The sequence below is a fragment of the Panthera pardus genome, unplaced genomic scaffold, assembly GCF_024362965.1.
Source record: "Panthera pardus isolate Hobbes unplaced genomic scaffold, ASM2436296v1 HiC_scaffold_24, whole genome shotgun sequence".
NCBI classification, from domain to species: Eukaryota; Metazoa; Chordata; class Mammalia; order Carnivora; family Felidae; genus Panthera; species Panthera pardus.
Window position 1 is genome coordinate 52,475,707 of NW_026526810.1, and position 13,889 is coordinate 52,489,595.

The following is a 13,889-nucleotide window of genomic DNA, read 5'->3' on the forward strand; positions in this document are numbered from 1 at the left end:
TGCAGGGGCTCTGCTGGAGGAGTCTCCGTAGTTGCCCTTGCGCATGCGCCCGAGGCGCCCGAGGCGCCCGTTCGGACTTCCGGTTTGAGAGGTGGACTGGGAGGCTGCAGAGCCGGGTTAGGGCCCGACCCTAAGAGGGTGAGGCAGGCCCGGGGGCAGAAATGCAAGTGGGTTGAGGGTCAGCCCCGAGAGGGAGACGCCCCCACGGGTAGTCGGAGGGTGCTCTCAGGGCGCCTTGGCCTGGTCGGAGGCCTCTGGAGGGACTGTACGACAGCTCCGAGAGTGACCTGGCCGGAGAGAGCGAAGACAAAGAGGCCGGAATCCCGCACCCGCCGCTCTTTGAGCTGAGCCCCACTCCCGCGAACCTCGCAGCCCTCCGAGCCCCTGGCCAGCAACCGAACTCGTCATCAGAAGACCCATTACTACTGCCCTCTCGGACTCCCTGTCTCCACCAACTGTGTGTGACTCCCTACGCCCACCGGCCCTTCTTCAGGAACCAAAACCAGTCCTCCCAATGCGCGAGGTTTCCCGTCAATAATTCCCGAACAGTTGCTGATCGTTTACTTCTGCTGTGAGGGAAAACAAAGACCAGTATTCAGTACTTGATTTTTGTCCCGGGTGGGAACTGGTTGTTGTGGAGTCTGAGGGGGCGGGGAGGATGTAAAGGGCCTCTGGAAGGACTTGCAGAGGTACTGGGAGAGATCAGCTGCGACCCGCTGGACAGGGGCTTTTTGTTGCCTTCAGCAGGATGGTGACTTGCCTTTAGATCCTCTCAAGCTCCAGGTTTCCCATATGGTTCAAACTCAGTTTGCAACATTGGTCAGGGGAGCTAAATGGGATCAGATTTGGGGGGAGGTGGAAGAAGAGCAGACAGTACTTTATTCTCTGCTGCTTCCCCGGGGCTGCTGTGGAAGTCACCCAGAAATGCAGCCTTTGAAAGGTCTCTTTCCTTCATGTTCAGTTTTGGCTTGCTATCCTGAAGTTGGTGCTACCTCAGATGGCCATGTGGAGTATATGGGAAAGCAGGCCAGCTCTTGGCGAGACTTTAGACCTATGAGTATATTTCTTCTGATAGTGCCATCTCTCTCTACCCTAGGAAGAAACTCTTCTTACAGTGAGAGACTCATCTGCAGGTGATTCTCCAAGGACATGGGAAAATAGGTGTAAGCCCTCGAACCCTTAAGTGGAGGGGAGCTGCTTTCTGCTGTGAATGATGGCCAAACCCACTCTGAGAGGGAATGGCCCTAACTCTGAGACCTTCCGACAGCGCTTCAGGAGATTTCACTACCAGGAGGTAGCTGGGCCCCGGGAGGCTTTCAGCCAACTCTGGGAACTTTGCTGTCGTTGGCTAAGGCCGGAGGTGCGCACCAAGGAGCAGATTGTAGAATTGTTGGTGCTAGAGCAGTTCCTGACCATCTTACCTGGGGAGATCCAGGATTGGGTACAGGAGCAATGTCCAGAAAGTGGAGAGGAGGCAGTGGCTCTGGTGGAAGATTTAGAAAGAGAGCCTGGAAGACCTGGAAGTTCGGTGAGAAGGGAGGGGGAATTCTAAAGTGTGTGACTGGGAAGGGGCAAGGATAAAGGGCCCAATTAAGATATAGGCAGGTTTAAAGAGGGGCACAATCTCCTTTGGTGATGCTCATTCTTCTGGTCCTGGAACAGGTAACTTTTTCAGATAGAACTTGTCTGGAGATGCTACCTGGGTGTACCTTTGCTACCCTGTCACAATGAGTTATTCATGGTTTAACGGTGTTTTTACTTATGAGGGAAGAAAGGGGAAGTATTTTTTAGCTTGTAGTTGGGTTTACTAATTTCATCTTTTCCTTCTGGAGTTCCAGCTGCTCTAAGCTCGTGGAGTAAGAAAGACCCTTGTTCACTGTTAAACCCTCTCCCCTTCCCCCCAACCCTAGCCATGTCCCAAGAGGATGAGCTCTTTTGGGGTATTAAATAATCTCCTCTGGGAGTGCCCCTCATTATAACCTTGCAGTGACAATTAATGGGGGTTGTTTCTAGGTCACAGTCTCTGTGAAGGGGCAGGAAGTGCGCTTGGAGAAGATGACACCCCTGAAATCATCACGAGAGTTATTAAGTGTTCGGCAGGAGTCAGTGGAACCCCAGCCCAGGGGTGTAACCAAGAAAGAGAGGGCAAGAAGCCCAGACCTGAGACCACAGGAGCAGATGAATCCAAAGGAGAAGCTCAGACCTTTTCAAAGGAGCGGTGAGGAGTAGATTCATATGGGAGGATAGGATGCCATTCTAAATTGGGAAGTAGGGTTGGGAATAGTGAGTGGGAAAGGGATTTTAGGAATTGAGTTGAAATTGTAGAGTATGCAGTTGTTGGAGACCTCCTGAAGGTATGTAGTTTAGCCCTCTGTTATAGTATTCTCATATTTCTTCTTGACGAATCTGCCAGAGGATGGCTCCCCAATTTTTTTCAGAATTGGAACTATTTTATTTCCTCTTGGCAATGATGATACTAGGTCAGTATTTTCTAGATAAAAATTCTTTTCTATACTTGAAGGCACAGCCTCCTTTCAGTCATTTTCCTTCTCCAAATTAAACTGTATATTATTTCCTTAAGCTCTTCCCCAGAAGTGCCATTCTTTAAACTTACTAAGTTTTTGTTATTCTCCCTTGGAACCTTTAAGTCTTCCAAATATTATGTTAATTGTGGAGAACTAAATTATATTATTCCAGGGAGGGGCCTGGTAGGTACAGGCAGAATAGGAATTTTACTTTTGAATTTCACTACCTTCTCTTTCAGTATAGCTCAACTAATTATTTGGTGATCGTTGTTTACTTGGTAACTCCCAGGACTCTTACAGCTTTCCCATTGTCTTTGTGGCTAGTGCTTATTGTTGTACCTGATTTTGTAGAACTCGTTTTTCTTCTTTATACTTGGTTGAACTCCATTTTTTTGTTTTTTGTTTTTTTAATCATTTAACTTGAGGTTGTTTTGAATTCTGATCTTATCGTCTAAGATGCTAGCCTTCTCAGCAGTTTGTAAGGGCCTGTTTAGTAATTCAGATGCAATTCTACATAGAGACTTGCAGAATTAATCAGTTATTGAACACCTACATGTATTCTAATGCCTTGCAAGGTACTCTGCAATAAGCAAAGGTGCCTATTCTCAAAGAGCTTATGGTGTGATTGAAAGCCAATATGTGTTCAACTTAACTGTATTGAAACCATGCCAAACAATGACTTGTTACTCAAGTTGTGTGAGTACAATAGGGGTTTGGCAGAGTGGGCGATGAGGGAGGGCAGTAGGGAAGGCTCATGGGGGGCTTTGGCAAATATAGCTTCTCATAGAGTGGGTTCCATTTGGATAGGAGGGACTTAAAGGAAAGGCACAAAGTGATGAATAAATGTATGCTGCATTCTGGAGGGGAGTCTGATATGAATGGATAGTGCGTGGTAGGCATTCAGGTTAAGGTTCAACAGTATAGTGTTTGAACTGAGGAAGCAAGAACCTGGAGTCAGGCAGGACAGTGACTGTTGCAGTTATCTGGGTGTGAGAGGATAAGGAGTCTAGACTTGGATGGTGGCCGGAGGAACAGAGGACATACTAAAGTGAAAAACTTTTAGAACTTGGTGATAGTGTGAAGGAAATGGATGAGTTGAAGTCCCACCCGCCCCCCTTCACGCCTGCTCCTCTCTCTCTTGAGTTTAGTTTTCTAGCCCCAAGCAGAGAACTTACAGGAGACAGGAGGTGCCTGTTCCCAGGAGTGCCAAGACCTGCCTGTAAGTGGTGAGGAAGGCTAGGGAGCAACATGGAGCATAACTGTTTGCTCTGAACACGCAAACAGAACCTTTTCCTCTCTTGTCACCCTGCACTGGAAAATATTCTCATTATTTGAGGTTTTGTGTACTTTCTCCAACCCACTGAACTTTCTGAAAATACTTCCTTAGACACTTTCTTTATAAAAGCCTCTTGGATTAAAAAAAAAAAAAAGGCAGATCTGAACTCAGAGGTGTTTTTATGATCAATCCAAATTATGATATCCTTTGTTTGCTTCCCTGCAAGCAGGATTTCCATTTCCTAAATCCGGTGTGGTCTCCAGATTGGAGCAAGGAGAGCCATTGGTCCCTGCTCTGGGCTCCAAGGAGAAGGAACTTTCAAGAGGCAGTCACACAGGAGATAGACAAATGCATGCTGATCTGTTATCATCCAAGAGAGAGAGAAGGACCTGGGTGGAACAGGATCACTGGGGCTTTGAGGATGAGAAGGTAGCAGGTGTGCACTGGGGCTATGAAGAGACCAGAACTCTCCTTGCAATTCTCAGTCAGACTGAGTTTTATGAGGCTCTCCGAAACTGTCACCGAAACAGCCAAGTGTATGGAGCTGTGGCTGAGCGGCTCCGGGAGTTTGGCTTCCTTCGGACCCTTGAACAATGTCGGACCAAGTTCAAAGGTCTCCAGAAGAGTTATAGGAAAGTCAAGAGTGGTCACCCACCTGAGACCTGCCCCTTCTTTGAAGAGATGGAAGCCCTGATGAGTGCCCAGGTTATTGCCTTGCCCAGTAATGGCTTGGAAGAGAGAGCCTGTTACTCTGGCCTGGTGGGCAGTGATGCTGAGACTGAGGAGCCAGGGCAGGGGGGTTGGCAGCATGAGGGAGCAGAAGAGGCCATGGCTGAAGAGTCTGACAGTGATGAAATGGTCCAGGAAGCCACCCCTCAAGACCCCGACAACTTGACTGCACCTGTTCTTTTTCGAAGCCCAAGTGGTAAGAAGTTTTCCTTTAGGGGGTTCTGTGGTTAGATCTGAGGAGTTATGGGACTGAATGTGCAGTCAGCAGGTTTAATGTCACCTGTCGGCTTTGTCACTTAAACAGAACAAAGAGGTACCTTCTCAGTTCTATCTGTATTTCATTCTCTTTTGTGGGAAAATTAGATAATAGTAAGTAGGGAATAATTTTAGATATTTTAAAGAAGTACACTTAGAAAATTCTAGAGAGCTCTTAAAAAGAATATCATTCCTGGGGCCCCTGGCTGGCTCAGTCAGTGGCGCATGTGGACTCTTCATCTTGGGGTCATGAGTTCAAGCCCCACATTGGGCATGGAGCCTACTTTAAAAAAAAAAAAGTATCATTTCTTCCATTTCCTTATTAAAATGTATTTTTTTTCCTGATTATAAAATAATTTACTGCTGAGAAAAACCCAGAACTATATTAGCTTTAAGGAGAATATTTACTGAGCACCTTACACAAACTGGTGTTTTATCTTTTATTTCCCCACTTCTCAATGTCAATTTATTATGTGTTCCTTTCTACATAGCCTAGCCTAGAGAAGGACTGCCTGAAGTTAGAAACGTTTTCTAAGACTCCTCTATGAGATTTGCAACACACATAGTAAGAAATCTTGTTTTAACACTTTGTTGAAATATTATTTGCCTATGGAACTGTTTTTAAGTGTTATTTATTACTGTTGATATAAGTTATATAACTATGTTGTTATGGAAAGAGCACCGAAATATGAGTCAGGAGGCCTTGTTTCTAATCTTGACCACTCATCACCTAGGCGACCTTAGTTATCTGACCATTTCAAAGTTTGTTTCCTCACATGTAAAATGGGGCATGGCAGCAGGACTACATCTGTAAAATTGCAGTTTCGCTGTGAAGTGATTTTTTTCCTTTCATTTTTCTACTATATGTGTTACTTTGTGTTCTACTCTTGTCTTCCTATCTTCCACTTTTTCCTTTCTCAAAATCTTTCATTCTTTTTGTCACTGGAGTAAGTGCAGGTAAACCACAGATGTGGCACATGTGCTAGCTGCTATTTTCATTATCTTTGTTCTTTTCATCTTTTTCCACTTTTTCTGTTTTTCAATTCTTTCCCCCACTCCTTTACCTGCAGTAAGCGGAGGATAATGGAAGCAATGTCCTCTCCAGTTGGCTGGCCAGTGGGAGGAAGACTCTGTGAATCTCCTTTCCCTCTACCGTGGGGACCTTCAGGGAGCAGAGTCTGTAATCATACTGAAGTAATATTAGCCCAAGGCAGGGCGGGGGGGGGGGGGCGGGGGGGGGGGAGTGCAGCACTAGTAAATGTTCAGGACAGGAGATGCTGTCTGCGCTGCTTCCTTCTTTCTGGCTTCCAACCAGTCCTTCAGTCTTAAGGATAATAAGGTGCATTACTATCAGGTCTTCTCTTGTACCCTTCAGGTCTTTGCTGTTACTGGGCTTGCATTTTTGAGACCGTGGCAAATGAAGAAGGGTCCTAATAGGGATTACACAAGTGTGAAAGTGTGAAAGAGACTGTTCTTTGGGGTCTTGAGTCATTCTTTGGAAAACTTAATTCATAAGGAAGTAGAGCTGGTGGAAAAAGAATGATCTGAGAAGTTAGGGATGACTCATGACAGTGATTGACTGGGTCTTATTCCTTTGACCAGTTATTTTCTAGTTAGGATCAGAATTCCAGAGAATCCCCATACTAGAAGAATGGGGAAAGGCATCCTGTACTCTTGACTCAGTGTATGTAATGACTGTTTCAGTGATCTGGTGGAAAGGTTTGTTTGTTTAACAGAGAGGGTGAGAGAGAGAGAGAGAGAGAGAGAGAGAGAGAGAGAGAAAGAAAATCCTATGCTGACAGTGCAGAGTGGGAAGCAGGGCTCAAGTTCACAAACCGTAAGATCATGACCTGAACTGTAGTCGGGTGCTTAACTGACTGAGCCACCCAGGCATCCTCCTTTTTTAATGGCTAAACAGAATGTAGGAATAAAGGTCCCTGTGAAATTGCTATACAATATAGAGAAGCAAAACATTCTATAATGAGTTTGTATAGATTTGGGAAACATGAAGTGTTTTTATTTTTTCACCTAGAAGCCCAAGCTTAGGTGATTTTTCATCATGCACTTGATAGGGCTGAGGAATTAAGGCTATAAAGCCTGCATTAAGTGGTGCTGAAATTTCTTTTCTGGTGGCAGGTGTACACTGGGGTTATGAAGAGACGAAGACTTACCTTGCAATTCTTAGTGAGACTCAGTTCTACGAAGCCCTCCAGAACTGTCACCGCAACAGCCAGTTGTATGGAGCAGTGGCTGAGCGGTTATGGGAATATGGATTCCTTAGGACACCAGAGCAGTGTCGGACCAAGTTTAAAAGCCTACAAACCAGCTATCGGAAAGTCAAGAATGGCCAAGCACCAGAGACCTGTCCATTCTTTGAAGAAATGGATGCTTTGGTGAGTGCCAGGGTTGTTGCCCCATCCAGTGATGGCCAGGAAGAGGAGACAGCCTCTTGCCCCATCCAGGAGGTCAATGAGACTGAAGCTGAGAAGCAAGCTGAGGTGGCAGAAGAGACCATAGAAGAAGATTCTGAGGATGATGAAGAGGATACTGAGGTACCCTTAGAGGTTGTCATGACCCGTGCTCCAGTCTTATTCCAGAGTCCCAGTGGTAAGATCCTTTTACTTTTTTTTCTTTAAATTTTTTTTTTTAGTGTTCATTTATTTTTGAGAGAGAGAGAGACAGAGACAGAGCGTGAGCGGGGTAGGGGCAGAGAGACAGACAGAGAGGGAGACACAGAATTTGAAGCAGGCTCCAGGCTCTGAGCTGTCAGCAGAGCCTGACGTGGGGCTCAAACTCACAAACCGTGAGATCATGACCTGAGCTGAAGTAGGACACCCAACCGACTGAGCCACCCAGGTGCCCCAATCCTTTTACTTCTTAAGATTTAAGTAGCAAAGGGGAGGCAGTGGGATTTAGGAGAAAAATCCACAAACTGAAAACCAGAAGACTGGCCTCTATACCCAGCTCTCATGAATTCTTCTTGTGACCGCTTTATCTCTTCTCCATGTTTCCTTCTTATTAAAACAGCTCAGAGGGTATATAAATGATTCACCTGACTTGCCTTCTCATACTACAGCATCAATCTGATGGCTGCAGACTTTATAAATTTGCTGTCTACATCTGAGCTGTTAGACAGTTTACCTAGCAGGGCATATGAAAGCTAACATCTCCCAAATAGCATGCTGTATACTCATAGTGCAATGAAGTTGATTTTAAAGTTCATTCTTATTAATGCTTTTTCCTCTAGTTCCACTATGTATTACCGGTTATATATCTGCTTTATTCACACATATGAAAACCTGATAACCTCTTTCTTCAGATACAGCTGGGCAAAAGTCTATGATTCCTGAGGGAATTGACCCTTTGAATCTTAACTGCTGTGTCAGAAAAAGAAATATTTCACTATGGCTTCCCTCCTTGTGGGAAGAATAATTCTGATTTTGGAGTCATACATGTACGTGAATCTGCATTCTCATGTCCATTAGTCAGCCGAGTGACTCAGAGCGAGTTATTTAACCCTGTAAGTTTGCTTATATATTAAGACCTACCTTATTAAGATTGACATAAACGAGGTACTGTTTATGTTTACTATGGTGAAGCACCTAGCACAGTGCTTAGGCACATAGTAAGTATTTAATAAGTAATAATTTTCTTTTCCAAAAGTTCTTTAGATCTGCATTCCTCAAGGGTGTTCTGTGGAGCATTATGTCCATGGGGATATTAGTATGTTCCACTAAAAAATGCCTTCTACGTTTAGGAAATGCTTGATTACTCTCCTTGGAGGCTCACAGTACATACTCACATATTTAAGGTTTTGAGGTTAAACTGAATCTAACAAATCTCTATCTCATGGGGTATCTCATAAGACTGGGCTCCTGGGTAGAAATACTGTCTTTCAGGGGTACACAAGCAGGCTGACACTCAGTATTTCTTTGCTCTCAGAGAATTTGGGATCCGGAATTTATCTGAAACATCTGAAAATTCAAAGTCCATTCACAAACTGAAAATCTGCAAGTATCTACAAATTCACATAACCTGGACCTGGGAAGCCTGGTGTTTGGTTCTTAGAAGAATATTAAAGGGGTGTCTGGGTGGCTCAGTCAGTTAAGCATCCAACTTTGGCTCAGGTCATGATCTCACAGCTCATTGAGTTTGAGCCCCTCTGAGCTGTCAGCACAGAGCCCGGAGCCTGCTTTGGATTCTGTGTTTCCCTCTGTCTCTGCCCCTCTCTCACTTGTGCTCTCTCTCTCTCAAAAATAAACATTAAAAAAAAATTTTTTTAATTTTAAAAATGTATTAAAAGCTTAGCTTGGACATTAGAGTAGTGCTTTTGGAACATCACATGATTATTTTTCCATGGGAAAAGAGAATGTTTTAGGGAGATACTTTCTAGCAAAATTTCTCTCTCAGAAAGCCTTCTGTTCTTTGAAAGACACCAAATATTTTTCTACTCTGTTTTTATTCTCAACATAAAGGAATTTGAGGGGAAGGGGACTCATGTAGCTCTTTTGGATATAGGTGTTTCTCAGGGTTTTCCTGGGCATTTATGGACATATCTTAAAGCTGGTAAGTTTTACTTGTTATACTGAGAGGATTTTCTGAAGATCGTGGGTATCCAGGGAGAGTTAAAAGAATATATTAATCAGTCCCTGTAATAGATGAGAAGCATGTGATAGGTTACTAACTAGAGGAGTAAAAAATTGGAATTTTAATTGATAGTAGTCATTTGGGATCTAGTCCTTCCTAATTTTTACCTTTAATAATCTAATGTGATACTTGCCTAAACCCTGGCACGTAATATTGAAGAAATGGATAACTTCTAAAATTCTATTTTCATATCAGGTTTTGAGGCTGGATTTGATAACGAAGAGAATGTAAAACGAGATATTTCTGAGGAAGTACAACTACATAGGACATTACTTGCAAGGTCAGAAAGGAAAGTTCCCTGGCATCTTAATCAGGGTAAAGGCAGTGACACTGAATGTAGATCAGAACGACAGTGGGAAAAGACCCCAGGGGAGAGAAGAGGAAAATCAACACTCCCAGAAAGGAGTTTAGGTAAAGTTCTAAATCATCAGAAACCTTATTTGGGAGAGAGACCCTATAAATATCTCAGATACGGCAAAAGCTTTGGTCCGAACTCCCAGCTCATGCATCAGATATCCCATCAAGTGGAAAATCCATATAAATGTGCTGACTGTGGGAAAAGCTTCAGTAGGAGTGCACGCCTCATTAGACACCGGAGAATCCACACTGGAGAGAAACCTTATAAATGTCTTGACTGTGGGAAAAGTTTCCGTGACAGTTCAAATTTCATCACCCATAGGAGAATCCACACAGGAGAGAAACCGTATCAATGTGGTGAGTGTGGGAAACGCTTCAATCAGAGCTCAAGCCTTATAATTCACCAGCGAACCCACACAGGAGAAAAGCCCTATCAATGTGAAGAGTGTGGAAAAAGCTTCAACAACAGTTCTCATTTCAGTGCACATCGGAGGATACATACAGGAGAGAGACCCCATGTGTGTCCTGACTGTGGAAAGAGTTTCAGTAAGAGTTCTGACTTACGTGCACATCATAGAACCCACACAGGAGAGAAGCCCTATGGGTGTCGTGATTGTGGCAAGTGCTTTAGTAAAAGCTCTGCTCTTAATAAGCACCAAGAAATCCATACACGAGAAAAACTTCTGTCACAGTCGGCACCTAAGTAAGCTCCTGAGAATTTAAAGAAAAGAAATATATCAAAATGGTTGGAAAAAGTCTGCCAATAGTGAGATCCATCTCCTATTCTCTGCCCAACTAGCTTAGGAAACACTCTAGGATTTACCCCACCCTTTGTTCCTATGTTTTTCCTGGATCTATGAATTCCCAACGCAGTCATCTTAAGAATGAGAGGATGATTTCAGTCCCTCTCCTTGCCTGTATTTGAAACGACAGATGACACCTTTACCTCTCAGTGCCTATGTTGTTCCCTTAATAGACAGGACTAGGTAGTAGATCCTATAGTTTTGATATATACCCTTATTTATTCATCCTGTTATTCAGCTGTATTTCAACTGGAAAAACTTATCACAGCACCATTTCAGGGAGAAGTTGTGAGACTTTTCTAATTGAGTGGGTCTAGCTCTTTATATAGTAAAGGAAATGCAAGTAAGAATGGCTCTTTGTGTTCACATAAGCCTGTGCTCAGAATGACATTTGTCATGCACACTTCATTTACCTTACACGAGAATTTAATGTCCACCTTGACTCTGACCTATTAAAGAATTTGTCAAAAGCCTAGGTGTCTATATGGGGAAACATTGTAAACCTTGTATAAATATTGAGTTATGAACCCTGAATTTCTTAGTTTCTTCCAAGTCTTAGATGTTCTCGAATAGAGTAATATTTAGAGCATCTAGTTTGATCTTTTTTTCTTCTTCCATCTCATCTGAATTTCATCTATCTCTTGTCCAGATGTGCAAAGAGCAAGACAGCTGGATATGTTGAGAGAGAAAGCAGTTAAAGCTGCCAGTAGGGAATTGGCTGTGTTCCACATACTCCAGACACCTAGTTTAGTGTTATGTACCCCATGGGCGCTTAATACTAACCTGCACTGAGCAGAAGCCACTGCCATGTTCCCATGGATTAGGAAACAGACCACTTTGTGCCAACAACTCTAGCCTAATGGCAGGGAGGACAGATTATTTTTGGTCATTGGAGTTGCCAATACTTGCACACATGCACACGCACGCATTCAACTGTACACACATATTTTTAGAAGCTCTCAAACACAAGTATAATTCTGATGTATGTATAACCAAATAGTATTGAATTAATTGCCCATATATTCATAGTAGAGCACAAGGTAAACAGACTCTGTCCTTACAGTCTAAAACAGATGACACTGACATGGACAAACAATAAATGCACATGTAGAGCTGCAACAGTTTTAGAGAAATCTAGAAATATAGTAACATTATGCATAAATGTTAAGATCTAATGCATTATAGTTTTCTATAAGAAAAATCTGGGAGGTATTTTTTTCTCTTTATTCAGGAAGGCTTCATGAAACAGCAAGTGTTTAAAGGAAGGAGGGTTACTAGGTAAATTAGAGTGGGATAAACTTTCCAAAATAAATCACAAAACTGAGTTCTGAGTGGGTGAGAAATGGGAAAATTGGGGAACAAGGTATTATGACAGAAGAAACACCAGTCTAAAGCAGTGACTCAGGATCTGAGATGGTTTAGTAAGTGTGCTAGAATGTTTCTGAAAATGAGAGATTACTGTCTTTAGTATATTTATGTGTAGTTGTGTGTAAAAAGCACCGGTTGGTGTATCAGCAGATATGAATTCTGGTTCCAGATGTCTTGTGTGTAAGTCAACCTGTTTGTATCCATCTCCCTTTCTGTAAATCAGAATAACGTTTACACCTTAATCTGCCTCTCAGGGATACCATGTTAATAAAAAATTATGTCTATAAAGTACCCAGTGTTTCTTTCTGGTGTTTCCCACCCCCCCCCACCCCCCAAACGTACATGTGCAAGTTATTAAGTTGTTGCTGCGAGGAAAAGATACATTTTTACCTGCTTTTTTAAAGCTCCCTATGTGGGCATACTAGAAATATGCCTGTTTGAATCTTTATGTTCTAGACTGAGAAACAAATTAGGAAGTGGTAAAAGAGAAATTAGAATACAAATCATTCTTTGGTATCTGTATCTCTATTCATTGGGACAGTCCATTAGGGCCTGTGTCATACTGGGCATGGAGAGTAAATCTTATTTTAAAACACCCAGGACCAGCCCTCCAACCTATAGATGAAGAGAATGTACAAAAGGAATAGGGCAAAGGCAAACTCTTACTGGGAAATGCCTGTTTCATCTCAAACTAGCTTACAAACCATTTTCTGCTACCCAGTCTGCCACTCCTGAGGCAAGAAGCAAGAAATAATAGTCTTTACACATTCTAAGAGAGAAACCAAGGCTACTGTAGGTGGAGCAAGAGGATCTGTGCACCCTAACCTGCCCTTTTATTTTTTTTCATTTTTTTATGTTTATTTTTGAGAGAGCAAGAGACAGAGCATGAGTGGGGGAGGAGCGGTGAGAGAGGGGGACACAGAATCTGAAGCAGGCTCCAGGCTCTGAGCTGTCACCACAGAACCCGACGTGGGGCCCAAACTCATGAACCGTGAGATCATGACCTGAGCTGAAGTCGGACGCTTAACCTACTGAGCCACCCAGCCTACCTGCCCTTTTAATACTTATAAGAAAACCTTTGTGGAGACGGAGCGGCATGTGTACAAAGGAAGCAAGAATGTATTAGCAGGAGCTAGATAGTCCTATCCTCCTCAGTTGTTTTCTTTTTCATTTTTCCCATGCTATAATTTTTTTAAAAAATAATCTCTACCCCCAACGTGGGGCTCAAACTCATGACCCCAAGATCAAGATTTGTATGCTCTAATGACTGAGCCAGCCAGGCACCTGTCATTCTTCCTTTGATTGCTTGCTATGGCCAGTGCCACAGAACTTAATAACATAGGTTTTCTCTGTGTTGCCATTTCTCTTTTACTATAATCAGAGTAGGGAGGCTGAGTCTTATCAACTCTGTAGAGAACCAATTAGGAAAGGGACAATAAGAGAGGGGCACTTGGCTGGCTCAGTCAGTAGAGCATGTGACTCTTGATGTCGGGGTCGTGAGTTTGAGCCCCATATTGGGTGTAGAGATTGCTTAAAAATAAACTCTTTAAAAAAAAAGGGCGGGGGGGGGGGTGTGCACCTGGGTGTCTCAGTGGGCTGGATGTGTGGCTTTGGCTCAGGTCATGATCTCATGGTTTGTGAGTTCGAGCCCCTGGGCTCTATGCTGACAGCACAGAGCCCACTTCAGATTCTCTCTTTCACTATCTCTCTCTCATTCTGCCCCTCTCACTCTCATGCTCTCCCTCTCTCTCAAAAATAAACATAAAATTTTTTTTTTAATTTTTAAAAAATGTTTATTTATTTTTGACAGAGAGATAGAGACAGAGCATGAGCGGGGGGTGGGGGTAGAGAGAGGGAGACAGAATCTCAAGCAGGCTCCAGGCTCCGAGCTGTCAGCACAGAGCCCGACGCGGGGCTCAAACTCACAGA

General features: G+C 43.4%; 1 protein-coding gene across 6 annotated transcripts; it reads left to right on the forward strand.

Moving 5' to 3' along the window:
* The first annotated feature begins 56 nt into the window (after positions 1–56).
* On the forward strand, positions 57–12,251 carry ZSCAN29 (zinc finger and SCAN domain containing 29). 6 transcript variants are annotated; one of them, XM_019442361.2, is made up of 6 exons: positions 57–138; positions 1,097–1,528; positions 2,014–2,218; positions 4,031–4,726; positions 6,922–7,392; positions 9,628–12,251. In XM_019442361.2, exons 2-6 carry the CDS (start codon positions 1,211–1,213, stop codon positions 10,494–10,496), a joined length of 2,559 nt encoding a protein of 852 aa, XP_019297906.2. In that variant the 5' UTR covers positions 57–138; positions 1,097–1,210; the 3' UTR covers positions 10,497–12,251. The 6 variants fall into 6 exon arrangements, with proteins under 6 accessions (XP_019297906.2, XP_019297902.2, XP_019297903.2 ...); XM_019442357.2 differs by having other exon boundaries at positions 87–783; XM_019442358.2 differs by having other exon boundaries at positions 87–598.
* Positions 12,252–13,889: the final 1,638 nt, after the last annotated feature.